The sequence below is a fragment of the Doryrhamphus excisus genome, chromosome 2 (genome assembly GCF_030265055.1).
Source record: "Doryrhamphus excisus isolate RoL2022-K1 chromosome 2, RoL_Dexc_1.0, whole genome shotgun sequence".
NCBI classification, from domain to species: domain Eukaryota; kingdom Metazoa; phylum Chordata; class Actinopteri; order Syngnathiformes; family Syngnathidae; genus Doryrhamphus; species Doryrhamphus excisus.
Genome location: NC_080467.1, coordinates 19,062,371 through 19,090,292, shown reverse-complemented (window position 1 = coordinate 19,090,292; position 27,922 = coordinate 19,062,371). Strand labels below are relative to the sequence as shown.

General features: G+C 41.2%; 3 protein-coding genes across 6 annotated transcripts; 2 read left to right on the top strand and 1 right to left on the bottom strand.

Moving 5' to 3' along the window:
* LOC131109795 (ras-GEF domain-containing family member 1B-B-like) lies at positions 1-12,324 on the top strand. The gene is made up of 13 exons (XM_058062153.1): positions 1-231; positions 4,775-5,305; positions 5,394-5,516; positions 5,900-6,037; positions 6,342-6,557; positions 7,007-7,081; positions 8,303-8,395; positions 8,473-8,575; positions 9,437-9,516; positions 9,625-9,816; positions 10,184-10,307; positions 11,052-11,124; positions 11,208-12,324. The coding sequence occupies exons 2-13, from the start codon at positions 4,781-4,783 to the stop codon at positions 11,236-11,238; spliced, it is 1,773 nt and encodes a 590-aa protein (XP_057918136.1). The 5' UTR covers positions 1-231; positions 4,775-4,780; the 3' UTR covers positions 11,239-12,324.
* LOC131109803 (anthrax toxin receptor 2-like) lies at positions 11,831-23,426 on the bottom strand. Of its 4 annotated transcripts, none has more exons than XM_058062174.1 (17): positions 23,211-23,426; positions 20,238-20,309; positions 19,612-19,683; positions 19,408-19,489; positions 19,144-19,248; positions 18,342-18,410; positions 17,189-17,269; positions 17,037-17,097; positions 16,866-16,961; positions 16,000-16,069; positions 15,370-15,448; positions 14,519-14,614; positions 14,381-14,431; positions 13,740-13,835; positions 13,455-13,628; positions 13,301-13,381; positions 11,831-12,017 (listed from the first exon to the last, which is right to left on the bottom strand). In XM_058062174.1, exons 1-17 carry the CDS (start codon positions 23,402-23,404, stop codon positions 11,985-11,987), a joined length of 1,512 nt encoding a protein of 503 aa, XP_057918157.1. In that variant the 5' UTR covers positions 23,405-23,426; the 3' UTR covers positions 11,831-11,984. The 4 variants fall into 4 exon arrangements, with proteins under 4 accessions (XP_057918157.1, XP_057918148.1, XP_057918167.1 ...); XM_058062165.1 differs by lacking the exon at positions 23,211-23,426 and adding an exon at positions 21,241-21,495 and having other exon boundaries at positions 11,838-12,017; XM_058062184.1 differs by lacking the exons at positions 14,519-14,614; positions 23,211-23,426 and adding an exon at positions 21,241-21,495 and having other exon boundaries at positions 11,839-12,017.
* Positions 23,219-27,516, top strand: LOC131109825 (progestin and adipoQ receptor family member 3-like). The gene is made up of 7 exons (XM_058062204.1): positions 23,219-23,446; positions 23,960-24,210; positions 24,302-24,464; positions 24,876-25,031; positions 25,119-25,316; positions 25,483-25,573; positions 26,153-27,516. Exons 2-7 carry the CDS (start codon positions 24,008-24,010, stop codon positions 26,287-26,289), a joined length of 948 nt encoding a protein of 315 aa, XP_057918187.1. The 5' UTR covers positions 23,219-23,446; positions 23,960-24,007; the 3' UTR covers positions 26,290-27,516.
* The last annotated feature ends 406 nt before the right edge of the window (positions 27,517-27,922 follow it).

The following is a 27,922-nucleotide window of genomic DNA, read 5'->3' as shown; positions in this document are numbered from 1 at the left end:
AGTCATTTGAATAGCCCTTGCAACGAGAGAGACTCACTACAAGTCGCCGCTGCTTGAAACCTACTCAAATATCAAGAGAAGAGACGCACGGATAAACCGCTAAAAATACTCGCTTTGTATTTATTAAGTTTGGCCGTGTGGCTATATGTGTGTGTGATAACAGGTGGAACATACGAACGTAGTTTGGCTAGTTTTGTTTTTTACGGCTGACGTGAGCTGCATCACATCAAGGTAGGTTGTTTTCTAATTGCCGTACTTGAGTAAGTTTGTTTTTAACTCCGGGTACATTCTACGTTTGCTGCTAAAAATGCAACTGAATCATAAATCCGTAATTGAAAGTGTTATGATCTAACTTTGTATGCTTGTGGTGAACATCCCCCCCTCTGTTTTATATAATTGTCCCATTAGTTGTTGTTTGTTTACCACAGTGAATAGTCTCAGGCTTGTGATGCACACACAAACAAACATGGCTCTCCAGCACCTGTGATGGGACTGTGGTTGCACAGCATGGCTTTTTCTCACAGTCAGCCCTTGACTTTACAGTGTTCTGACTCACTCACAAGACCATAATGTGGACCAGGCATGGTGCCCTGTGTGTGTGTGTGTGTGTGGGAGAGAGAGAGGGAATAACAGATTGTGTGTGCCTGCAGGGAAAAGAAATGGGGAGAATACCAAAAAAAATGTTTGTACTCCAGGCCAAGCAGTCCAAAAAAACACTTGAAAGGCTTCCAACATCTCCTTATTTCGGCCTACCTGACAGACTGCATGAAAATCCTAAAATTATACCCTTAAACACTTAAATAATTTACGTTAAGGCAGCCCTCAGTGCTCCACCTGGTCTAAAAATAATCCACTGCTTTCACCTTTTAAAGTGACACACCCTCACTCGTTTTTAGCATCCATGTTTTTTAGCATGTTGATGTTTGTCATATTTTAGGACAACATAACGTGAGAGTGACAGGGGAAAAGCCCATGTGCAAAGCTTAGGTTTGTTATATCCTCATAGGAGACGCGATAATGTGTCTTTATCCCTCCTGACTCTAGGTTAATACTGTACTAGCCTACCAGATCACTGGGGGGTTGCATGTGTGTGTGCGTGTGTGTCCAGCTAGTGTAAGTTGGATGGTTGTGTCAAGCTGAGAAAAAGCAAGAGAAAGCGATATCGATATGAGGAGTGACGCTGGTGATCTGCTGCAGAAACTTGCTTTAATTTTCAATATCAGCCACTTTATGGAAATGCTTCTCAAATAGTGGGGGTGACTATGAGGTGTCAGGGGGTGTGAGAGGCATGTACTCGGACTATACAGTCGTCGCTCATATATCGTGGTTAATTGGTTCCAGACCTGACCATGATGTGAAGTGAAGTAGCATGCAATATTAATAAATTGACTTTTTTGTATTTAAAGCATAGACAATAAATCCATGTCTTGCCATTATTAGAGCCCTGGGGTCATGAAATAACACCCCTATAGTCACCTATTGTACATAGAGATAAAAGGGGACTACTGAAAAGTGTTTATTTTTTTGATGGGGTGCGTCAAAACACCACTGTACACTTCCAGCCACAATAAGGAAGTCAATCACACAAACTGCCCATAAGTCAAGTGTACCTATTTGGCACTAGCTAAGTCAAAGCTCTTCTCCCTTCATTGCTTAGTTTTTCTTTGGCATGCAAGGTTGATATATGGGGTGTGCATCTCCGCAATGTGTTTTGAAAAGGTTTGTCGCTGTGAAAAAAAAACATGTATTTTGCGATACGCTTGGACTTTAACCTCGTTTATTGTCACTAATACGGCTGACCATAAAGTTTTTTTTTTGCCATGAGAAAAACAAGCCTCCTCTTACATACCTGCTGCAGCTTATTCGTGCCAAAGTACAGGACATGTGGTACAAAGTAGAACGAAGATAGTGTTTCATTACACTTGGCCGTACTGTGAGATATAAAGGACACTGTTGTTTTGATAAGTCATACGCAACCTTTCTCTAAATTGTACTTTTATACAGACTAAGCATAACTACTGTTCATTGGGACCGACTTAGAATATAATAGAATATGAATAGACCTCATCTCAACTCAACTAATCTACAGTTGTTCATGGATATCCACCTCCTTCTGTCAGTAATACATTGATGCATTCTTTTCTGAGTAGTTTCAACATTACCTTGCATTACCTCACCCTGTCCTGTCCCACATCACATTACAATATTAAAAATGTGAGAAGCCCCACCCATGCGCAAACTTGTTATCTAATAAGCAAACAGTGTTGAAAAGAGAAATGGAATGCCTAAAACAGGAGTAAATGCACAAAAGAGTATTGCCTTCTCTTATGCAACAATTTTGCATCACAGGCCAGTTACTGGGTCATATGTGGTAAATGTTCTCTGAGGATAACTGGCTTCCAAAAAGTGCAATTTATAGTCCCATGGCCCAGCCAGCTGCTTATACTTAATGTCATAAAGTCACTTTATTGTAGCCTGACCCTTGCTCCTCACAGCGTGTGCTTGCCATATTTGCTTAGATCAGTTAATGAGTTTCGATAGGCCCATTTTTCATTGCAGCCAACACTCACGCTCGTTTGTTTGTGGCCCTTTTGCAAATAGAAGCGTGGCTGTGACCGTTCACCAGGTCACTGCAGATGATATATGTGAGAATAATACAGGATATATTTGCACATTTATTGCCAGACTGATGTAAGCCTACAAGAGGCTTGGCGTCACACAGCCTGACAGTAGCGAGTGTGTGAAAGCTGCTATGTGTGTGTGTGATCTGCTCTGATCTCTTCCCGCGGGTCTTTGTGCGATTGTTAACGCCATGACAGGACAGATAATACCGCCATTGTCATAGACCACCCCTCTTCATCCTCCAGCCTCCAACCCCCTACATAGCCGCCTGCACCTTTTTAAAAAAATCTCATAATGTGATTTGGACAAGGTAGCATGCCAGAGGTTTTCAAACTCACTGCAGTGGTGGCTGGTTAAAGGGTTGAAAGAATCTTCCTCTGAATGTTCTGAGCTCCTATTTCAATGTCAGTGTTGTATTGAGTCGAAAAATATACCTCGTGTGTGTGGCTGTCGCTAACTTCCCACTGTATAGTAGACGTTAAGGAGCTGTTCTTTTGACTGCACAGTAATTGAGACAACATCAACAGGTTAACCTCTCTAGGTTTTAGCCAACACATGCACTCCATTTTGCCACATAACTCCTAATAGGCATAAAAAAAAAACATTGACATATTTACCATGTTGTTGTGTAAACATACCCCCAGCCATCATTACCCCAAAACAGCCACGTGCTGAAACCACAAGACTGTGTTGTGTTATTGTGTTTCTTTGAAGCACTTCACACACAACCGGCTTGTTTAAATCCATTAAGAGTTGACATTAGCCTGCAGCTCTTTTTTTTTTACGTTCAATTACTGACTACACTTTAACCTATAGAGGCGTTATTGTCTTCAGTGACATGAAAAAAAATGCATCCAGATTACAGGGTAAATGTACTTGAAACGTTTAAATGCACATACAAGAGTTGTGGTTTTTAGTTTAGCCATTTATTGTACTTTTATTCCCACATCAAACTACATTTCTGAGGCTGTAGTCTTTCAGGGTTTAGACTCCAGGAGAATGCAAACTTGAAATTATACTCCCAATGTCGTCATTAAGTTGTCTAACCTACAATTTAGAGGAAGAGTTCAAACTGCAGTATGGAAGTAGTAACTTTCACAGGGGTCAACTTTTCAGGAATTCAGCCAAATGCTTTAGATGTTTGTTTTTTTTCTTCTCCGACAAAGACCGTCAACCCTTGTGTATTGGATTCTTATGTGGAGTGGACCACCACTCTCAGGCATAGATGACATATTGTAAGTCGAGCAAGTTGAAGCCACAGTAATCTTTTAACCGAGTTAGGAGGAAGAGAGATCGTAGAGTTCTGTAGACAAACTGCCGCTGCACTGGCTGGCACTGGCATGGCGCCGAGTGTGTCTATGAGTGTGTGTGCATGATGTTGGCTAAAGCAGACACTCCTCTCTCGGGCCCATGATGGACGAACAAAAGCCTGCTGGATTCCTGCGGTGCATATGCACATCAGTGCTTGAGGTATGTGTGTGCGAGCCAAGCTCGATTTCCACTGGCATATGGTCTTGAAACAGGATGAAGATGGCTCCAGAGTTAAAGCATGCCTGGGTGGTGATCTGGGATCAGCTTACCTTGCTCAGATCCAATTATCTTCACCATTAAGACAATAAAACCCACTGCTGTCCCTAGAGCTTGCATCTGTCCCGTCTGCTTGTTTTGTTTGTCCACTTTTCTGATTTAAGTTTGAACAAAACAACTGACAAAAGTGCAATTGCAGCACAATTGTCAACCTAGGATAAAAACATGTTTAAAGGTTGAGTGAATTTCCACTGGGGGGGATGTCTTCACCAAGTTCAAAGCCTTAAGGAATGCACCGAGGAGGGCTACAATTATGCGACTTAGCGTAATTACGCTAACACTTCTGAGTCTCTACTTGGAGTGATCAGGTTGCACGTTATTTGCACAACCTGCGAGTGCTGCTTAAAGATTGACCACATTCCAAGCACGGTATAGGCAACCTGTTGCACAAGAACAGGATAAGCGAACACAAAGAGTCGTTTTTGTTTAGCCAATAGGAGCATTTTGCCAACAAAGTGTGATTTCTCAGCACTTTGATGAATTATGACTGGCGGGGGATTCACTCTTTTTTTGACTTGAATGGACAGAAGCTAAAAGTTTTTTATTTATTCTCTTTTCTCCCCAGGTGATCATGCCTCCCACAACCCCCCCATATGCCGGAAAGTTTAGCTCCTGCGGCCTGTACAGCAACAACAACAACTACCCGCAGCCTCACAGCCCATATCACCATGCCACCTGTGCAAGACCCCCAAAGGAAAGCAACGTCTACCAGGGCGCTTACTCTGCATCAGAGAACCCGTATGACATACCGCACGCTCATCACACGTATTGCGGCGTACCTGTGGACTCCTCCAGCATGAAGGAGCATCATTACAACAGCAGGGGTTCCGCTTTGGACAACCTGTACTCCAGCGTGAGGCCTCACAGCCCGCGCCAGCACAGCACTTCCTGTCCCGCACGAGTGCACCGGCAAACCAGCAACAGCAGCGGCAGCGAGCAGTCCTGTCGTAGCAACCCCGCTGCAAAAAGTCAGCTTTATGGACGTGGCATCACTGCCAGCTACGGGGAAATGTGTTACCATGACAACAGTTTGGTTTCAGCATCTCTCGAGGCCCTGATCCAACATTTGGTTCCCACAGTGGATTACTACCCTGATGTGAGTTACATGCACACTTTTTTATTGTCTCTAAATGCACTTGCCAACCTCACTGGTCCTCACCATCCTGTTCTGTGTCCTTCATCAGAGGTCGTATGTGTTTACTTTCCTGCTGAGTTCACGCCTTTTCCTGCACCCTTATGAGCTCATGACACGAGTTTGTCACCTGTGTGTGGAGCAGCAGCGCTCTGGAGACGCCCTGCTGGATAAGGTAGGTGGATAATACACAGTCACACACACACAAACAATGTTCACACATACTTTTTTTTTTGGTTACCATGTAAACAGATTTATGTCCCCACAGGATGATGAATAGCGGCAACACACACACACACACACACACAGTTGGCTTCACTCTTTCCCACACTTGCATACACATTTTTGGCAGGAGATATTTACAATTTCATAAGCAAAGAATAAAAGACTCTTCTTAATATCAGTGGGGATGTTATATATGAGAAATATTAGGCTCTGTGGTACAGCTTGTGAAGTTGGTTTAGTTAAATGCTTAAAGGGACACAGTAGAACAATGTAGATAGGACACACCTATGAGGAGGTGTTATTATGTTGACATACAGTATGATGTTTGTTCAGATACGTTTCCGTGAAGTGGCGCCAAAGCTGGTGCAGCTGCTGACCGAGTGGACTGAGACCTTCCCGTATGACTTCCGGGATGAGCGAATGATGCGTTGTCTCAAGGACATGACGCACCATGTGGCCAGAGGGGACGAGGTTAGTGCCGCATCTTTTGTGTGAAACACAGTCCGATGTTTAGCAAGCACAAGGACAGCAAATACAGTGATCCCTTGGTCAGCGTCTTTAATCCATTGGACTCAATCCAATACAGACTCTAACCAAGGTAAGTTTTCTCACAGAAAATAATGTAAATCAAATTAATCCGTTCCAGACACCCAAAAAAGTTAACACAAAAACATTTGTTTTTGAAACACTAATTTTAAACCACTACACTACACACAGTTTAACTGATGATGCTTTCTGTTTTATTTGAATATTTCTATTGCATCTTTGCCCCCAGTACTCATGGCGAGCCATGCAGCAGATGACCCAGCGCCTTATCAAACGCCTGTCGGCTCTGGGCCAATACGAAGAGGCAATAGCTGCGTTGAACTCTGTGGCCACCGAGCGTCCCGCCTCGCTGAAGAGCAAAAGGGAATCAGCCCAAAGAAACGACATACTGAGCTTATGTGATGACCCCTTCGTCCTCGCCCAGCAGCTCACGCACATTGAACTGGTAAGCGCGTATTTGTTCTCTGTATGTATATTTTGGGTTTTATAGTATCTTATTAACTTTATAGGCAGTTTCATATTAACAGAACCTCGTTTTAATCTACGTAAATACAGTAAATATGTGGTTAGAGCAGTGTACAAAGACAACTTTGATACGAAACGAAAGCTTTTATTTTATTTGGCTTCCTAGTGAGCCATAAAGCAGAGCATTATGTTTATCTACATTTTCCGTAAACGTTAAATGCATTGAGTCGTTTCTGTGGCATTTTTTTTAAAGCCTGTGTGACTGTGTGTATGTGTGTGTGCAGACTTGCTTAGCCTTTCATTAAAGTTTAAACACACCCTCCTCATAAAGATTTTTCATCATCACCATCTCGCTTATGTTATTACGGTTGTTGATTTGTTTTTTTGTTTTTTTCCTCCTCCGCTCTTCATCCTGTGTTCCACTCACAGGACAGGCTGAGTTTTATTGGGCCTGAGGAGTTCATCCAGACATTTGCCATGAAGGACCCTCTGGAGAACCATAAGGTCGGTGTGCAGTGACAGTTGTCATGTATTATGTCTCTGTGTGTCTGGATTTAAAGCAACATTACAACAACCAGAGTCATCCCTTGTTTATCGCCGTGAATTGGTTCCAGGCCTGACTGTGCTAAGTCAATTAGGATTCCCTATTTATAAATGGAATATTTTCACACTTACAGCATAGAAAACACAATAACAGGAGTGTAAAAGTGACTATAGGGGTGTTATTTTATGTCTACAGGGCTCTAATGTTAAAACCGTATTAAGTCATCAACAGGTTTTCTATGCTGTAATTGTGAAAATATTCCATTTATTATATATAGTGGTCGGGTCTGGAGTGGGGGGGCTCCATATAAAATCTCACTTCAGGCGCCACATTGGGTAGGGCGGGCAGTGACAACCCCACTTGACTTCAGTCAACAATGTGCCGTATGTGCTTTGTTGGCTTTGTAATTAACAACATCAAATAAGGCAAGCACTTCAATATTTTTCATTTCTATTTTTGACTTTGGCCGTGCGTCTAATTTGCAAAGTTAATTTGCTTTCGAAACCCACATGAAGCGTCCGCTTGGCTGACGTGTGTGAGTTTTTCCCTCAACTTTTTTTTTTTTTTTACATTTGATGTCGCTTTTGAAAACGCATCAAACACACCGAGCGTGCGTGTGCGTGTGTGTGTGTGTGTGTGTGTGTGAAACACTCGCTCTTCCTCCCTGCCGTGCGGTTGTGCTGCCAGTCAGCTGAAGAGTGGCTTGCAGTCAGTACTCCGCCGTAACCCTTACCACTTACATAAGACCCATTTTCTATAAATGTGTATATACAGTATATGAAGTGTGCCGCCACTGCTGTGTAAGCATTACATCATCATATAATTTTACAGCACTTTATTATTAGTATATGCATTTCTACATGCAGTAAGTGTCTTTGGCAAACAAAGTCTCCCTAGGCCAGGTGACGCAAATGCAAATGAGATAGAAATAACAGCTGATGCGTCACTGATTTCATTGTGTAGGAGAGTTCGTGTGGGAGTAAAGACCGAAGATTCTGTCCAGCAGGAAGTGACAAATAGGCACACTTTTTATCTTTTTATCATCATCACAAAAAAGGGCCCACTTTTATGGTCCATGTGCAGTTGAAGGACACGTGTTGTGGTTGTCTTCCATTGCTAGTGCAACAATGTTCATCTCCAGACTTGAACCATCCCGTTTCCTCTCTTCAACTTCTTTTCAGGGTTTCTTCCGAAAGCGAAAGACCAGCAACCTTGAGGCTTACGTGAGCTGGTTCAACAGGCTGAGTTTCCTCGTGGCCACGGAAATCTGCATGGTACTTTGTCTTTGTACACCGCCTCAGGCTGTTCGTGTGCACAAACATTTTGTGACGCTCACCTTCTCGCATTGCAGCCGATGAAGAAGAAACACAGAGCGCGGATCATCGAGTTCTTCATCGATGTCGCGCAGGAGTGTTTCAACATTGGCAATTTCAACTCCCTCATGGCCATCATCAGTGAGTTGGGGCTGGGGGGGGGGGGGTACACTCCACTGCCTTTTTCCCCACCATTTGCCACGGAACGGCAACATTAGCCACCAGATGTCATGATAGCCCACAGTTGATTATTACATCACATCATTAAAGGTGGCAGCTTCCTCTACCACGTGTAGTACCATGTGTAGTACCATGTGTAGTACTCATGAATGCCTCATCAGTGCATGGCACACACTGCTGATTAGTAGGAAGAAAGGAGACGGATACGAGTTGTCCATTGTTTTGTGTGCATTCAGTGAACAAATAAAGCACCCACACAAACACATAATAAGGATTCAAAGATTCCCTCGGCCTAATTTGTCGATAGTTCCCACTTAGTTCCTCACACAGACTGAGTCACCAACGTGTGGATGCTTTGTTTGGTCACTCGTTTCCTCCAAGTCGTCTGTTAGGCGCACAGTTCATTGAAAACCAAACCCGGCCGTGCAGAAATAGAGGTTCCACCTTATTGTCGAAAGAACATATGAAATATAGTCATTGTGGCTACATCCCATTCCTACCCTCTGTCATCTCATGAACCTTTCACAAAGCATGCAATTCCACCCCGTGCAGATTTCTCATTTCAACAGAAACGAAGAAAAAGGCTGCCACGGGGTTGGATTTTCACTGCCACCATTTTCTCCAAGTTTACAACTGTCACTTTGTTGCTATGGCCGCCTGCGTGCCAAAGGCTTATCACCACCAGGCTGCCTTTCCCTCTAGTGTATCTTTGTGTGATTTCTACTGGTGGCCTGTCAGTGGCACCTACCACACCGAGCACCCTTTGTGTGATTTATACTTGCAGTTGTATATAAACGGAGACAAACTCTTTGTGTCTTTCAGCCGGGATGAACATGAGTCCTGTTGCCAGGCTGAAAAAGACTTGGAATAAAGTCAACACGGACAAGTTTGAAATCCTAGAGGTGAGAAAACCCACACGTATGATGCAGTAAACGTCATCACGGACCACACAGTACACAATCAGTTCCTGATGCTTGCCTTTCCGACCACCTGCGACCATCTCCGTCCAGCATCAGATGGACCCGTCCAGCAACTTCAGCAACTATCGCACGGCGCTCCGCGGCGCCACTCAGAGGTCCGAGACGGCACACAGCGTCGAGGAGAAGATTGTCATTCCTTTCTTCAGTCTCCTCATTAAAGACATCTACTTCCTGAACGAAGGCTGTGCCAGCAGGCTGCCCAATGGACACATCAACTTTGAGGTTGGGACACCGTGACACTAAAGCAGGGGTGTACAAAGTGCGGCCAGGGGGCCACCGGTGGCCTCCGACTCGGTCTTTTTATTGGCATGTGGCATATTCTATAAATAGAACAATTTAACAAGAAAATGCATCAGCAAAAATGGACAAAACCGGCCACCATTTTACAATAATAAAGTCAACATATTAAGAGAAAAATCAGGATATACAAAACCACAGACACCCCGCCTATAGTAAAGCCATAATGACAATGTGACACTGCCCCCTTGTGGATGAACACATGTCTTGTACAATTGCTTGTGTACAGTATATACTAGTACCTGTTGTTGAAATTTCACTCCCACTCATTGTTTTTTATTGGTCTTTCCAGAAACTGTGGGATTTGGCCAAGCAGGTGAGCGAGTTCCTGGTTTGGCGTCAGGTGATCTGTCCATTTGATAGAGATCGCAGAATTCTTCAGTACCTCGTCACCACGCCAGTCTTCACTGAAGATGGTAAGCCAGCCTGCCTTAGTAGGCTTTTTTCTTACTTTAGGAGGAAAAGCTATTAGCACATCCTCATCCTCCACGCAACCTGCGAGGCATGTCCAACTTTATCTTTTTAGGATGAAGAATTAAAGTGAACACGATACATTAGGGCCGTCCAAACCGTTTCCAGCCACAACCTCTTAGTGGGAAATGAAAGGATGCAAGGGTCGCTTTGAGATTCTGTCAAGATGTTATATATATATTTCAAAAGCATCTCATCTTTGTGACATGGAAAAGCATACTTATGCAAAGATACTTATGAATGATATGTAGTATTGTACATCGGTCACTAGGTGTCAGTACTGTTAATGTAATGTTTGGAAAAACAAAACAGGCTTTTATTGCAGGTTTAACTTGCCTTGCACCAGCCACACTCATCCCGAACATGGGCTGTTTATGTCTACTATATTTGCTAATACGTGCATAAGGGTGACTATAGGGGTGCTATATGAGATAGCACCCCTATAGTCACCCTTATAGTCTAGAGGGCTCTAATAATGTTAAAAACAACAAACAAGGAATTCGACATATCATAATTTGACATAAAACGGTTGAGTCTGGAATCAATTCACCATGGTACTTTACAGCATATGTTAAAAATCGTCATACTATACATCATATCCTAAAATCACCTTATGTAAAATATATGGATCATCACATTAATATCATGTACTAAACATCATGTCTGTGCATGTTTGTGTATTTCTCCAGAGCTCCATCTGGCGTCTTACGAGAGCGAAGGACCAGAGAACAACATGGAGAAGGACAGCCGGCGATCTCTTCGGTTGGTTTTGTTTTTTTTTACACACCGCTGGAACAAAAACACACGACGACCACGGTTAAAGTTGTGTTTTCTTCTTTTTAAAGATCATCTCTGCTGCATCGAGAGAATCGGTGATGAGGACAATCCCTTCCACTCCACACGATGTAAATACACACACGCGGTGACAGTGGGCTACTCCTACACCATGGAGACAAACTGCTTGCAGGTAGTGGACGGTCTGCCTCGTCGTCTTGTTGAGCGCTTCATTTTTAATGGCATCAGTTAAAAATGTGAGTATGTACACGAGCACGGCTCAAAATATTCCTTAGCGCACTTTGACCATGTTTTGGTGAAACAATGGCGTGACGTCATGCAAGCTGAACAATGCACTTCCTCCCTTCATCAAGGAGGTTTTATGTGTGCTTTTAGGCATCTTCCTACAGTATTCCATTGTGTTTTGTATCAAATGTATAACAATGAATGTTTTCACGTATGTTGTATCGCCATGCTGGTGAGTGTTTGGATGTGAATGGAGAACAGCTTTAACACTAAATGGGAAACAAGTCATCTCCTTTCCTGATGACTGTGAAGTTTCTTTGTGTATAGAAAAAAAACTCATTTTCTCTTGGAAATGTTTTGTAAAGTGTTTATGTTTAGTCTTTCCTGTGTATTTGGTGTCTCTGGGTACTTTTACTGAATATAGAAATATATCTATTTTTTTCTCCCAAATAAACAATAAGAATCACAAATTCCATCTTTTTTGCTTTTAGCCAAGTGAAAACACCAGGATACATAAAAAGATATTTAATAACTATTATTTACATTTAATCACAAAACAGGACGATGGTGTGAAGTCCAGATACATTTCTTGTGTTTCAGTCTCAGTGAACTCTGGTGAAGTTAATGCAGCGGCCCTGCAAATACAAAAAACACAAGTTTTGATCTGTGTAATTCTATGTTTGTTGATTTATGTATAATTGTATGCCTAATTCGATGTGTGATTCTACGTTTGTTGATCTGTGTAACTGTATGTGTCTAGAATTGATAGACATTGATATAGATCAACAAACATAGAATCACACAGACATGTAGAATCACAAATTGAATTAGACACACATGATTTCACAGAGATCAACAAACACACATCAAATAAGATACATACTATTACACATAGAACTATACATATACGGAACCCCCCACACACTCAACAGTATGTGTTTTTTTTTCAGCTTTTTTTCAACTTCTAATGCACCTTTCTGGTCAAAAAAAAAAACAGGGGAAACCACACACACACACACACACACACACACAACAGGGGCCCAAGAAGCACCCAAAAAGGCATAAAATGCCAATGTTTGAGGGCGCTCATTTTTGACAAAAAACGTAAGGGGTATGTCGTTTTTTTCAGTTTTTATCAACTTGCTTCTAATGCACTGGTAAAAAATTAAAACGGGAAACTGCATAAAATAGCGGTGTGTGTGTGTGTGTGTTTCAAATATAGAACTAGATACATAGAATCACACATAGAACTCGACACATAGAATTATACATAGATACACAAATATGGAATCATATATAGAACTAGACACAAAGATCTCTCTCTCACACACACACACAGATTACACATAGATCCACAGGCATCGAATCACACATCCAATTAGACACATAACAATTACATATATGTCAACAAAACAGAATTACACGTAGACCTAGACACATAGAATCACATATAGATCCACAAATATAGAATTACACATAGAACTGTATGTGTGGGCCTGTTTGTGCATTTGTGTGTGTGTAGAGTTCATGTGCCTGGGTCCATGTGTGAATCTTTGTGTCTCGTTCTATGTATGTGTGACTCCTTGTGTGTGGATCTACGTGTAATTCTATGTGTCTAGTTGTATGTGTGTAACCCTAGCCCTCGCTAATCTAAAGCTAGCCTACCCAAAAGTGGCTAATTGTGGTTTTGTTAAGATTTTGTTTGTCTTTGTGGTTTTTGGAAAGTGAAAGGCCAGCCATGTGTCCAAAAAAATACTAATTTTTTGCCATATGAATCCCTTGCATTGTAAGACGCGTCACACCGGACATAGGTTCAAATGTGAATATTTAAAGTAGAAAAAAATATTGTTGTCATTTCCAAGTATTTGAACGAGAGCCCTGTTAATGATTTCATAGAAATGTCATGAATGTGTCTTGCCTTGTCATGTGGCGTCGGCCTCATGATCGCTACTCTGTTGTACTGTCTTCTCAACAACGCCGACAATGCATCAAAACGCCCCTGAAGGTCACACAAAGGTCACATGATTCCACATCCAGCAGGTGAAAGCATATTTCATGGCCCACATCTTTACCTTGATGGGAGTGTACCATCTGTGCTGCGGGAGAGGGTTATAAAGTGGAGCAGGTCTTGGCGGTGGTCGAGGTATGACGGGCTCCTCCACGTCATCCGGCATGGTGACAACGGCGTTTTTGGCTTTCTCCAACCTGGAGCCTTCCTCTGTGGACCCCTTCTGCCCCCAGCGGACCTACAACACGTGCAGGCACACTTGTACCACACGCTGACATGATCAAAGGGAAGCGCACTGCTATACTGTAGATATTTTGAATATTATTACTTAGAATCCATCCTATCTCACCTCCATGCGTTTGATTCCGCCAGGACCTCTCCCGCCATAATATGATGCATCCACTGTGGGCCACTTGTGTTTGGGGGAGAAATCTTCCTCTTCCCCCTTAACGATGAATGAAAACATTTTTACCACACTTTAGCCTCCATTACCCCTTTAATTAGCCCCCACAGCTCCAATTTAAACATGTATACTGCTACTACTTTCATTATTACGTTGCAGACGTTCGGAAAGTCGTTAAAGACATTAAGAAGTTACTGTGGTTGCAGTACCAGCGAAAGCCACTTGATGTCAATGTTGCGCTGTTTGATTTACGGTAGTTGCATTACTGGTATAGCCAGGAGATGGCAATGTTGCCCTATTTAATTTCATTTACATACACTACGTATACATTATCATCATTTCATAATTTGAGATAAAAATCCCTTCAAACAATTACCTCATTAGTGATTATCATTTGCAACAATTCGTTATTATGATGTTGTTTAACTCATCTGATTTTGTAATATTAACAAAGTAGGCACAGGAGGCCACTTTGATATTTTTATACATTTATATTGTGTTAAAATGCTTTAAAAAAAACATAATATATACAGCAATGCAGTTCAGTGTTTTGCAAGATAATCCATTATTTTCTGTGGTCTACTCACAATTACTGGAGGGGGAGGAGGCGCACGAGTGGGTGGAGGGTCTCTGATCACCTGTCACGTGGACAAACAACACCTGACTATGAGTATTGAAATGATGAGTATTGAGTTTCAGGTTCATGTGTCCTACTTTGGACTCACCACGGTGCAGCACAGAGGCCAGAACCACCAAAGGAAACCCAGAAGCAGCAAAATCAGAAGAGCCAACAGCAACCACAACACCCAACTCCCGTCTGACTGTGACAAACAAATAGAGTTCTGGAGCCGAATCCAATCTAAGAATTAAACTCATTTTTCTGGGCGTTTCGCAGGGGTGTCCAAATATAATATAATCATTTTGGTAGAGTAAAGTTGAAATATTAAAGAAAAAAAGACAGGTTTTAAAGTTGTAATATTCTGAAAAACAAACAATGACTAAAGTCGTAATTTTTTGGAAAATGAGGTTGCGGAAAAAAAAAATTCTATATTAAAAGACAAGGCTTGTGTTTATTGGTTCTAGAACGTTGGTATTTGGCTTTTTTTTACAATTTTGCAAACTATGGTTTGCAGCATAATTGCTTGTGTGGATTTTTTGTGATGTCAAATGTTGACCTGCCTATTCATTTTACATTTGTAATAATTTTTGCAATTATTTTATTCATTTATTTATTCAATGATTATCTATAAAATGTGTTAAGTGTTAAGATTTTTGGGCGTCTGGAACAAATGAATCGGATTGACATTACATTTGCTTTAGTTTAAGTTTGTTTTGGTTTGAGTCGGACCTTCTGGAATGGATTAACCGACGTTAACCAAGGCATCATTAAGAGAAAAAAAAAGCCACAATTTTACAAGAATAAACTCAATATTATGTAAAAAAAAACCATTATTTTAGTAGCACAAAGTCCACATTTTTATTAAGTCAGTTATTTTATTTTTTAGCAATATTTTTATAGTAACATCCGCAAAAAAACGTTATCTAGTGTAGGAATGTTCCTTTGCTGAATACTCACACAGGTTGTGGCATAGATGGTAATGGGAGCTGAAATATAAGACTGGCCGTCGTTCAAGCTAACCAGCACCTCAAGTGACCTGCAAAACATCAGAAAAGGTTTTGACTTTTCGCTGGTTCAGTATGTATAAAAGCGGTTTCCTTCACAACTCGTGTTGGACTGGAGCCAAGTGGACCTGCAGTCCAGGAGGGGGGGGTAAATCAGAGGGACACACCTCCCAAGCCAAGTCCTTAAATTCTGAATTATTACCAATTCTATTGGACACAACAATTAATTCAATTAATTCACAGCCTACAATACTTGGATGTTGGTTTCCTGTAATGTGTTCAGTGCAAAAACGTTGAAGTCATTTCCATTGGTTGTTGAGGTTAAAGCAGCTGAGATTATTTCAGCTGTGGGTGTAGCTGTGTGGGTGTTCCTCAAATAAATACATATTGGTGCTAAACCAAGCTGGCGTCATAAATTCAGACGAGGTGATGTCATGAAAAAACTGTTGAGCCAACTAACACTCAAGGAAGGCATCTTTTTTTTGTCTAATTGACTCATTATTGGTTTGGTTTATAAGACAACCTGGGATTCTTCTGCAAACGTGTGTGTGTGTGTGTGTGTGTGTTTGTGTGTGTGACTTACTGTCCAACCTCATGCAGCAAAGGAGCTGGACACAGCAGATGACCATCTGCAACTACTGTTGCCTTCTGGCCTTGGAAGAAGCAAAGAAAAGTCAGTCACGTGTCCGCTCCCTTGCTGTTGTGTTATGTTGGAATCTCAGTTTCTCTTAATGAACCGCAGCTCCCCAATGCCGGCAGCACTCATGCCACCCTGGACCGTGACACTACCACTACCATGCTTGACTGTATCAAAACCCAAGTATCTTGGTAGTCACTTGCATTGGCAGCAATTTAAACATTTCCAAGTTTTAGTTCCCTTTAAAGGATATACACAATATCAGTCACTTTTATTTGTTTGTTATATGTTTCAATGATTGAACAATACAAACAAACAGCAAAAAGAGAAATATGATCCAATCAGATGGCAGCATGAACCTTTGTGAACCGAATCCTTCCATTCGCCATCCATTCCCTCCCTTTGCTCTCATAATGACTCCCTTGTCCTCCGACTAAAGCAGCTACTGTTTATCACTGCTAACTCCCCCTGTGCACATAATAATATCATGGAGGATGATAGCTTCGAATTATGTTAGACGAGGCTGCAACCTCAACAGCTGCAAGTAATGTTTACACCAAGCGGTACAGCAAACCTGACGAGACGTGTGTTTGCATTGTCGGGTGTCAGTAAATTGACAAGCAATAAAAATAAGAACCAACAGTGAAGCGTAGAGTAGGTTGTCTGGAAATTGGAAGGTTGGGGGTTCGATCCTTGCTCCCTCCACCCAGTCACCGTCGTGCCACCTTGCCTCAGTGCTGCCGACACTGGTCTACGAATGTTTGTACAATTGATTCTTAATGAATGAATGAATGGTGACCGCTTGCACTCACTGTATGTGTTGTGGCTGACTGTGAGAACGCAAAGAACGTTGTCTGTCCTTTTGGATCCGCTGAAGCCGCTGCCTCTCAGCACCACACTGAAAGACTCTGCAGACAAAGCCAAATACTACGTTGTGACATCACCGTATGCAAACATTGTACAAATTCTGTGTCACTACTAACCATTTACACAAACGCTTGATGGTTCTATTGTGAAGATTTCTGAGCAGGACTGCTTGAGGATCTGCGTGCGGTCAAAGAGGATCAAAATAGACGTGATGGTGAGATGCGTTCTCGCACATGAATGTGCGGTACTGTTTGGGGTGAGGGCTCACAGAGCTGACGACATCTTTGAGAGCATGGAAGCCCGACAGCACTGGGAAGACTTGCTCCGCGCCATCCGCTATTTCAGCAAGCTGGAGCACAAATAACAACAACGGTGACCTAAGTTGCATGTGTGCTTGTTTACATCCCAGAGTTAACTCAGCGGCTGCTGTTTAACCTCGGCCAGCATTTAAGGAGGGAAATACTGTCAGGCTTTCATCTGCTTTAATGACAGCAGCACAGGAAGTTGGTCTGGCATGATTGAATTAGAGCACACTAATGACTTCCTCTGTGCACTTTGGGTCAGCAGTGGTGAACATCACTCGGCCTACGCCGGGGCAGTTCGAAACGTTTTCACCAAGGGCCAAGTAGCGACAAATTATGTTGTTATCGGATTTTTCCCCGATCAACACATGTGATCATTCCACCACAGCAGACATGTCATGTTACACATATCGGTATCGGTATGGTTGATATCGGGATAGGAAGTTGAGAGTTGGACAATATCGGCATATTGGTTTTCGGCAAGACAATATTGGACATCCCCAGTTGTATTATCGTCAAGTTCCTCATTATACTTATAAACATGCCTTAACAATGTCCTTAACGCCCTCCTTCTTTGCACACAGGAAGTGAATCAAATCTAAATGAGAAACGTAATATTTCATGATTAAGATTTCAGTCGATGCAATGCCTGCACTTAAGTGACTTTGGCCTAGCATGGTTGTTTTGCGTTAGGTTTCGATTCAAAATCAACAATGCTTGCTTTGACAAGTAAGAAATCCTTAGAGGCTCATTCATGGCAACACTCACACGTTTCCTGCCGATGTGCTACAACGAGCACCGTCAGCGGTAAAACACACTTTGGCTGGATTTAGCATGAAAACAGCTAGAGGGCATCTTGTATGTTTTCATCCTTGTATTCGTTGGCTGCATCACACACATGCACAGGAAGAACTCAAAGCATCTCCCAGGAAAAGATGAGTCAAACACGCTGCCTAACTAAATGTTTTTGTAGAAGCTCAGTAAGATGGAGACAACAAACTTTAAACGCCTTGGACTCTTCTTGTTATTCACCTCTTAGCGGGAACTCGGCCTACAACACACAAAGAACTAAAGAACTAACCCCCTCCCCCCCACTGTGACAGAGTCTCCAGCTCGTACCTGTTTGTGGTCAAAGTCCATGACCCCGACACAGTACACCCTGGCACCAAAACCTCTGGCTTGGTCGGCCTGGAAGCAACACAAACATTGGAGTTCATCAGGGAATTACAAAGAAATGAACAATACAACGGTGCCGGTGTTGCTTCCCAAAGCAGGGGATAAATAAAATGTATAATAAAAACTGTATAAACTGAATAAAAATGTAAAACAATTGGCGCATAACACGCCCAAATTCAACCCATTCAAACGGAAAGATACCGACGTTCGACTAGAAATGTCATCCGAAGGAGCGCCATCACTTCCTAACGATTTGTACTTCATTCTTTCTTCATAATAATGGTAATGGTTTAATTTCATTTGAACATGCATCAGATTACAATTGAATGCATCCCATAATCAGTTCACAGTTCCACATGTCCAAAAGGAGTAGGAAGAAGCAAAGCTTATTAAATCCTACCCCCTCCATCTGGTACTTTTACAATCACTAACTGTTACATTTGTTCACTTCCTGCCTTTCTAATATAAATGTATTTATTAATTAATTTATTTATATTTACATTTTCATATTTTTTGCCGCGTACCAAAGTAGGAGGTGATATGAGCATCCAATGCCATAATGTGTACCATAGTGCGTGTCAATATAGTGATATATATAGCACATCATGACTGGTTCAAGACTCTTCATCCTTGTATTTAGCAAACATCAACTGCTTGTATTGTTTCTTGAATTGGCTCATCGTTGTGCATTGTTTGATTTCCTTACTCAATCCAATAATGCAACGTGTGTGTGTGTGTGTGTCACCTCCTGCACACTCAGCTCAAAGGGATAAACCTCCAGCTTGCCATCAGTCAGAAGGATGATGATGCTGCGAGATGGCGTCATCTGTGTTTTCATCTGCTCCGACACCTGATGAGTGAAAGCGTGATTGTCTACCTCTGCCTTTATCTATCTGCTACATGAAAAAAACAAACAAACCCATCCCCGACTTTGTGGTCTTGCTGCCCTATGGGCCTATTTTTTTTAATTCAATGAGCTGTTTTCACCTAAAATTGAATTGTTACCTACCGCCCTCAAGCCTTCATGCATATACGTTTCACCAGCAGGGTTGATTTGGCTCAGTTTATTCAAGCCTTCATCAATCTTGGACCTGTGAAACCAGATAAGACAATGTGGACAACAACGTGGGTTAAATGTACACGGAGCTGATAAGAGACCAGTTTCTATGTGATGCGATGTTTTCCATTACGGAAGAAGAGAAGGAGGAAATACCTGTCTCCAGTTAGGGGCAGGATGACAACGGATTGGGCTGAAAAGACAATGTAGGACACCCTCATCCTGGGACTGAAACACACAACATACGGAGTCATCATGTACAAGAACAACGCAACAACTCACAACAGAGCGTTTCTCTGCTCCCGTCTCGTCAGCACTTAGACTGCGCACGAGGCAGAGGTGCATGGTGGAGGATTTCAGTGTGCAAGAACCTCCCTGGCCCAAGCAGATGTGCAGAACGTGCAGTATTTTCATTCATTCGATACAGTACTTCATTCATATAAAGTATGTACATCCAAATGGATGACAAATGTGGGAGAAAATAACATAACAATCCACTCATGTCTTTCCAGCACCACTTCCTGTGCCTATATTTAGTAACCTGCTATTAAACCCAAAGATATCACACACAGACACCACCATTAACCAGATGGGGTTTGGAACTGTTGGTGGCCTGGTGTTGTGTCTTCCGTCCAAAATAGACGTGCCCTACTTTTGTGTTGTCCTGTACTTTAAAGACCATTAAAGTACTTTTGTTATGAATGGAGTGAAGTACAAGTATTGTGTGTACATCATCTGGGCTAAGAATGCCAGAAAAGAAAAGTCACCTTGACCTCACCTACCTGACGAACCTGTTGGTGAGCTGCTCCACGAATCCGTAGATCTCATGCCAGTGTCCCGACACACTGCCTGACCTGCAAACACAATGACGACACAAACAAGAAAATCACTTATTCCAAGCACAAAAATAGCAGCAGAAAAACAATCCAGTGTCTGTCACCACCCTGGCATGCTAGACTACAACCACAACATTAGGTTGACCAGAGTTTTGAGGCATTTATTTAGCAATACATTTATTATTGTGCTTGTCCTATAGTGCTTTCAGTGCGATGCAGTGTCGTTCACAATTGTAGACTACAAACACAACACAAACTGCCCACAGATAGTGTCAATCAAAAATGATTTTGCATTAAAAAGAAAATAAAATTCTAGTTTATTTCAAGTTCTAATTAAGAAATGTCATAATAAAACAATTTAAAAAATAACATGTATGTCATAATACAGGTAAAATGTAGAGCATGCTTCAACCACATTTTTTTTTACATGTTTATGTCTTCCCTGATATTTTTTCATCCATGACTGAAATTTCGCACTTTCTTTGGCGGTCATTTAAGGCACCGTGGTTACTGTGAGACAGTGGCAAAGGCAAGTTATGGTCGGTGGTGGCCTTGGCCAACCCTGAAAAGAGAAGGAATCTAATTTAATACTGTAATTACAAGTCACTTTTATTGCAAATGTTGACCTGAAACTCAGAGACGTCAACGTAAAGGTAGCAGGATGGCGGGGAGAGGGGGGCGGAGTGAGCCGTGTGCCAAAAATAGACATTTTCATGAGTGTAGCCAATCAAAATAGTATTTACCATCATTATTGTGTATTGTCTAATACCGACACATGTTCTGCTCCCTCCAACTTAAAGTTTGTCAAGCTAACTTTATGCAGCTGCAAAGTTGCAGAGCAGCAGAGGGAACTTGGGAACCAAAACACAACCATACATGGGCACCGAGCAGCCTGAGCACGATGAACTTTAAATGTCCTTACGCAGCTCCTATCTACACATATCCTCACCTGTCCAAGACAAAATAAACATCGAATGCACCATTGCACGACTCGTCAGTGTCCGTCAACGTGGAGTTGATGACTGCACTTGTCATCACAAGGACTGTGCAGCAGAACCACGAACTAGCCATAATCCGACACGGGTGTTCTTCTGGCCGAACCACGGTAAGAAGTTTCCTTGTTAAGAAGTCTTCATCTTCATTGTAGGCTTCATGTTCCCTCGTGGTGCGTTTAAAGTGCCTCGCATCTCCTGCATTCATTGACTCCTGCGGTCACGCCCGAAAAGAACCACCCTCACTGAATTTCAAAATAAAAGCCGTGCTATTACGGTGTGTTAGAATTAATTTCATTTTCGGGGCTTCTATCCACAAGCACACACGAAATTAGGTGAATTTGTACAACCTAGCCAATACAAGAGCTGTAATATCTTTTCAGATAATATCAATATAATACATTTGTATAATATATATAATAACAAAATAATATAATAACTGTTTATATTTTAAAACTCCAATTTGATTGTTTAAATGGTTTTGTTTTAGATAATTACATTAAACATTATTTAAAATTGAAAACCCTTGTCGGTAGAAAGAAAATGCGCAATTATGCTGTAATTGTTATAATACTGTGGAAGTGTTAAATGCTGTGACTTATAATAGTGAATTATTGAGGTATTTGTGCGTATCATTTGAAACATTTGAACAATTTTAACATTTTTACTTTAACTTTGGACATACGTTCCTTTGCTTTTATTTTGAAATGAACACCATTCCATTTCCTGCCTCTTGTAAAACGTGACAGCTGACTGTATCAACAGAATAAACAGTGACTGACTGGGACGAAAAATATGCCAGGCATGACAGCACGACTGTCGAGCCTGCTTAATATAACTACTACAATTACCATGCATTTATATACACATTTATGTACATTGGGATTCAAAAATATTCAAGTCACTTCAATTGGATGGCAACTGTACCATCTGTTTATGATGATGTCCCATTACAATTCATATTGAAGGCACTGCAATGTCTGCAGGACGGTTGCATAAACTCCTTGCAAAATGAATCGCAGATGGAAAGCAAAGCTGATCATTTTAACAAAAGACCAAAAGTATTTAAGACTATTTTGTTTTATTGAGTCACAACATATAAATCAAATTATTGGTCTCCAGAGATGAGCTGACTAGATTTGCTGTGATCAATTCTGGTAAACATCTTAAACTGACAAAAGTGACCCCGGTCTCTATAATAAATCAACATTATTTTTCTAAATGATGTTCTTTACATGTCACCACTATGAGACACAGTTCTTATTCAATGAGGTCATGACATGTCAAATAATACATACCAATGTCATTTGGTCAGAACACTGAAGCCCCTTGGAGACGTCTGTTATTAATGCCTGTTTTGTTTATGGGTGTAACCGCCTCATGTTCCCCCCATATTTTCTCTTCTATCTGGGTTTTCCTCCAACTAATTGTACATGCAACGTATTCACCCAAGGCCCCGGTTGGTATGCATAATCACCTCAATGCACACAGTGAAGGGGCTGAACATTGTGTGCAGCCAACAAACCTAACAAACCTAACCTAACTAGTTGCATGCTTTCTTTATTGTACCCATTACACTCAACCTCATCTAGGTTAATGAAATATCATTAATTAATATTAATAATGAATATTAATTATTATAGATTTGTATACACACACAATTATTGTACTTAACATCATTTTTGTACCAAGTAAAATAATATTAATGTAGAATCAGATTTATCATTATCATAATTAGCTTTGCTGATTGGCTGAGAGAAATCACATGGTTTCACTGCCTTGTAGTGGTGATGCCTGTGAGGTCCATATAAACTGGTTCCTTGTCATATAAACTTAAGACTATGTAAACGAACTCAATTCTATTTTGTCAAAAATTACTCATTTAAACCTATTTTTGTCTTTTATCTTTGATTTAACTGTTACTTACCGTTTGCTGTTACCAGTGCATGTGAAATGACTCATTCTGGCCACAAGGTGGCAGTAAAGCTCGGCGCCATTGTTTACTGTGAATAAAAAGAAAACCAGCTTTGTATTAGTTGCTGACGCATGCTGTACGCGTATTATTGAACAAACATGTAATATCTTGTTAGAATAACCAGAGCTGTACAGCCACAGGGCCATGGCTGAGTCAGCCGAACAAGGACTTTGGCATTGGGACTAACGGTCAGTTGTTTTCACATCATTTTAGCTGCCCTGAATGATGCCTGTCAGTGTTAGCATGGAGCTAGCTTGATATGTAAACATGCCCAGCCAGCCATACGTCTTTATCGTAAAACTGGCTTGATACGACATGTGTTAGTCACATTTTTACTCTTAAACTGTCATGGTGGTATCTGTTGTGAGTAGTATTTAAAAAAAAAAACATTTGAAGGAAAAATCGGTCGATAGGCGAGCTTAGCTGCTAATGATGGTGCATCTCCCCATCACTTGCTATGTTGACATGACATCGTTGCGTCTAATATTTGTCTTCTTAATACCCCCAATACATCATTAGGGCCTGTTGTATATTTAAATATTTATGTAAATCACTATTATTGGATCTAAATGCACCACAATTGTATTCCCAAGTATTAAAAAGCATTATAATAATATTATATTATATATCATGTTTTGCTACCTTAATGAGCCACCACTCCAATCAGCACAATATGACTAAATATTTGTATTTTCCATCAGGTTTCTTTCCCCTTTCTCCCTGACTTGCCTGATAGTAGGGAAGCACACATGAAGATGCTGCTGAAGGTGCCCCAGAAGCTGCTGAGGACAGCTCACTACATCGAGCTGGGCAGCTATCAGCACTGGCCGGTGCTCGCACAGCAGAGGATAAGACTGTACACCTACGAACAAATCCCCCTGTTCCTGAAGGAGAACCCCTACATCACAGATGGCTACAGGGCCCACCTGCCTTCCAAACTCTGCCTGAGAAGGTGGGAGTTCAGCTGGAAATATTTTGGAAATCATTTCATAAGGCAATGCGATTAAACCTGAACTATGTGTTATTCCCTCACCTTTTTCCAGTATTTTTATTATGTCAAATGAGACGGTGAATATCTGGAGTCACCTGCTGGGCTTCATTCTCTTCTTCTCCCTTGGCGTCAACGACGTCACGTCGGTGCTGCCAGCCTCTGGAGCTAACAAAGAGGATTATGTCATTTATACCATTGGACTATTTTGCTTCCAGGTAATACATAAGCATACTTTGAGTTGATGTTGCGTGATAAAGATGTTATCAAGATAACAATACACACTGATTTGTATGGATGGGTCACTTAATTAAAATTCAAATATAATTGTCATGATTTCCACCACAACATGTAATTAATACTGTACTCTGAAACGATCATTTGGCCAAACAGACATTCATGTAGCGCCTGTTTCCTAAAACAGGTTCATTCAGTTCACTCCTCCCACCCAGGTGTGTAACTTGTTTGTATTGTATTGTTTGTAAATAGCTTCAGTAGGAGTGCTTTTGTCGGTGGATTGTACAGTAGAACGACCAGCTTGGCTGTACAGTCACTAGCCACAACATTAGGTACACCTCTGGGATGGCAACATTACCGTCTGCCTGTAAGCATTGTGTTCATCCTCCCAGGTGTGCATGTTGTGTTCCGTGGGTTATCATCTGTTCTCATGCCACCGCTCAGAGAAGACGAGTCGTCGCTGGTTGGCTTTGGACTACGCAGGCATTTCTGTTGGCATCTTGGGATGTTATGTGCCTGGCATCTTTTACGCCTTCTACTGCAACGCTGTAAGTTTTTGCTAAAACCTCCTGGAGCTATCCCAGAACTCTAATATTTACTCATATCTAATACATTATTTTCTTCTTTTTTGCTAGTTTTGGCGGCAGGTCTACCTCATGACGGTGCTGTCCCTGATCCTGGCTGTCTTCTGCACCCAGGTTCACCCCCGCTACCTTAGCGATGATTGGCGGTGGATCAGGGTGGCCATCTTCTGCTGCATGGCTGGTATCAGTGTGGTTCCGGCGACCCACTGGGTGTGGCTCAACGGGGGATTTACCTGTTATGTTGTTCAGGTCAGCAAATGATGACCAGATCTTCACGTTGCATACATTCTAGATACACAAGACATTTCTCTTAGTACAAATGTTTGGCTAGTCAAACACACACACACAAATAAGGAAACTAAGACAGATCCGTAATGTAAAAATACTCAAACTTTGCATTTTGTTATGTGTACAGCGGTTCCTGCCTCGAATGATTGTCATGTACCTGCTTGCTGGATCTGCCTTCATATTCTACGTTACTAAAATCCCTGAGCGCTACTTCCCTGGTGAGTCTGTGTTGCGTCTCACATTTTCTGGCACCGAGCATCCGCTAGTCAACAGCTGATGCACGAAACAAGAGAACATGATTAGTTCACGTCAGTCTATGCTTAGCAAAAATACAACATGCAGCCGTCCTTTGTTTATCGCGATCAATTGGATTGGTTCCACATTGGACCACAATATTAATAAATATAACCAATATTAATAATAGAATATTTTTGTAGTAAGGGTGTAGAAAACATGGGGGAAGAAGCACAAACTAAGAAGCCAAAAACGTACCACTTCCACATGGAATGGGAAGAGAACTTTTTTTTTTTACTCTCATGTTGAACATGCCATGGCTGACTCCATGTATGTTAAGGTAATGTAATCTACTATAAGGTGATGTCTCATGAATGTAACATTATTTGCGCCTAGTGACCAGAATACAGCAAATACTGTAACTTGTCTTTCAATATTTTTGACACGAAAAAAAATCACTGCATAAGACTTCAACCTGACAAAACCTGATAGTAGCATCTATTTCAGCAGTTGGGCATACGTGTGCAATAAATAAATTTTGTTCTTCTCCTTACGTATCCTAGGCCAGATGAACTACCTTGGTGCCAGTCACCAGGTGTGGCACGTCCTGGTGGTTGTTATGTTCTACTGGTGGCATCAAACCGCAGTTGAAATCATGCAGTTCAGGCACAGCCAGCCTTGCCCGACACGGACAAAATGACAAGGAACAAACAACGTATCAATGCACTTGTACAACAGATATCCCTGGGTTTGTACTGGAAGCCTAAACATTTGGTGAATACTTACTAACAGGCGGGTTCACCTTGAGCCTTTATGTGTCACTATCGGCAATTGCCAGTATACAGAACAGTAAATCAATGCATGAAGAATTTTATTTATGTATAGAATAAGAGTTTTTTTGTTTTTGCTGGTAATTATCTCATGGCCGCTTGAGAAGGACATATCATTTTTTGCACAGACTATTGAAAAAATATCTGCGGACTGAGCCTATTTGAACAAAGTGACATTGTGAACGGCGCGGAGCACACCGCTGCCTCAAGTGTTCAGAAGCATGAGGTGCATGTGTTGGGGGGGAAATTACTGTCACTTTATTTCTTAATACGACTTGATTTGTGATTTTTTTTTGTGTGTACCACCCGAAGACAGCTGGGATTCTTCACGAGCTGGGACAGTATAGAAAATGAATGAATGAATGACCATGAAGAATGGACTCAACGTCGAGAGAGTATTACACAATCAACTGCATTGCTGGAATAATTGCATTTAAGGCAGAACTGTATTCCAAAAACAATTATCAATCATTATCATATGTATTCCCTCATAAAATTAAGCGATTATATTCTCTTCTCTATCAATGATATGTCCTTTGTTGGTTGTACGTATAGAAAATCACTATAAATGCATAGAACGAACATTTAATGAAATTGGTCAACTAAAACAACATACTGACAACTTGAAATGGTTTCATATAAAAATATCTTTTTGCATGGTATAGATATCTATTTTTGTACATTTGTGTTTGGATGGTTGCATGTTAGTTGGCACTCCTCCTGTACAGGACAACAGCTTTGTACTTCACACAATCATATGTGTAATGCTTGAATAAGCCCAGTGTGAAGTGATGCAGGTTGCCTGAAGGGCTTTTATTGTTCATATTTTCCCTCAATCTTTGTTTTACTTCATTTGCCTTATGCTGAACTAGAACACAAAAAATATGCACGACCTTGATTTTTTTTTCCACCACCAATGCCACTACAATTGTGTTAAAAATATCCAATGCATGACAACTAGGCTGAAAGCACAGTGATTTAATGTTGCCTTTTTGAACTCATCTTGTGTGTTTTTCCCAAATATTTTGTACAGGGAAATGCCATTGAAGCTATTTTGAATTAATAAAGAATGTTGCAAAATATCTTAAAGGTCTTATTAAAGTTGTGCCACTTGTAGTTATATATCTTGCACTTATGTTTGAACGCTAGAGGGCAGCGTCGTAATGCTCAAAGTAAAATGAGCTATTTTTCTATGTGCAGGACAGAGTAAGGCATGTTTGTGTTCTGATTGTTGCATTCATAACTTTGCACTAAATAATTAACAAGCAATTCTACTACAGTCTGACACTCAGAGTGATGTTTAACAAGACGCTACAAGTCATTAAGGTGAAAAATAGCATTATGGAGAAATGCATCATCGAAGCGAAAGAATGTGACACCTCAGCACTCTGTGAAAATTAATAACTCATCTTTTTGGAAAATGGTCAACGTTTTAACACCATGATTCACTTGGCATGTTAAAAAAATACTGTTGTCAGGAACACGTGAACACTTATTTTCCAA

What these genes read in the sequence shown, in the direction of transcription:
- LOC131109795 (XM_058062153.1), top strand. Translation starts at nt 4,781, where the DNA reads ATGCCTCCCACAACCCCCCCATATGCCGGAAAGTTTAGCTCCTGCGGC. An exon ending in TGGCCACGGAAATCTGCATG is followed by an intron (nt 8,396 to 8,472) that starts GTACTTTGTCTT and finishes CTCGCATTGCAG; the next exon opens with CCGATGAAGAAGAAACACAG. An exon ending in CTCCCTCATGGCCATCATCA is followed by an intron (nt 8,576 to 9,436) that starts GTGAGTTGGGGC and finishes TGTGTCTTTCAG; the next exon opens with CCGGGATGAACATGAGTCCT.
- LOC131109803 (XM_058062165.1), bottom strand. Translation starts at nt 21,491, where the DNA reads ATGAATGCAGGAGATGCGAGGCACTTTAAACGCACCACGAGGGAACAT. An exon ending in TTGCTGCATGAGGTTGGACA is followed by an intron (nt 15,449 to 15,999) that starts GTAAGTCACACA and finishes GATGTTTTGCAG; the next exon opens with GTCACTTGAGGTGCTGGTTA. An exon ending in GCGGAATCAAACGCATGGAG is followed by an intron (nt 13,629 to 13,739) that starts GTGAGATAGGAT and finishes CACGTGTTGTAG; the next exon opens with GTCCGCTGGGGGCAGAAGGG.
- LOC131109825 (XM_058062204.1), top strand. Translation starts at nt 24,008, where the DNA reads ATGAAGATGCTGCTGAAGGTGCCCCAGAAGCTGCTGAGGACAGCTCAC. An exon ending in ACGCCTTCTACTGCAACGCT is followed by an intron (nt 25,032 to 25,118) that starts GTAAGTTTTTGC and finishes CTTTTTTGCTAG; the next exon opens with TTTTGGCGGCAGGTCTACCT. An exon ending in CCCTGAGCGCTACTTCCCTG is followed by an intron (nt 25,574 to 26,152) that starts GTGAGTCTGTGT and finishes TACGTATCCTAG; the next exon opens with GCCAGATGAACTACCTTGGT.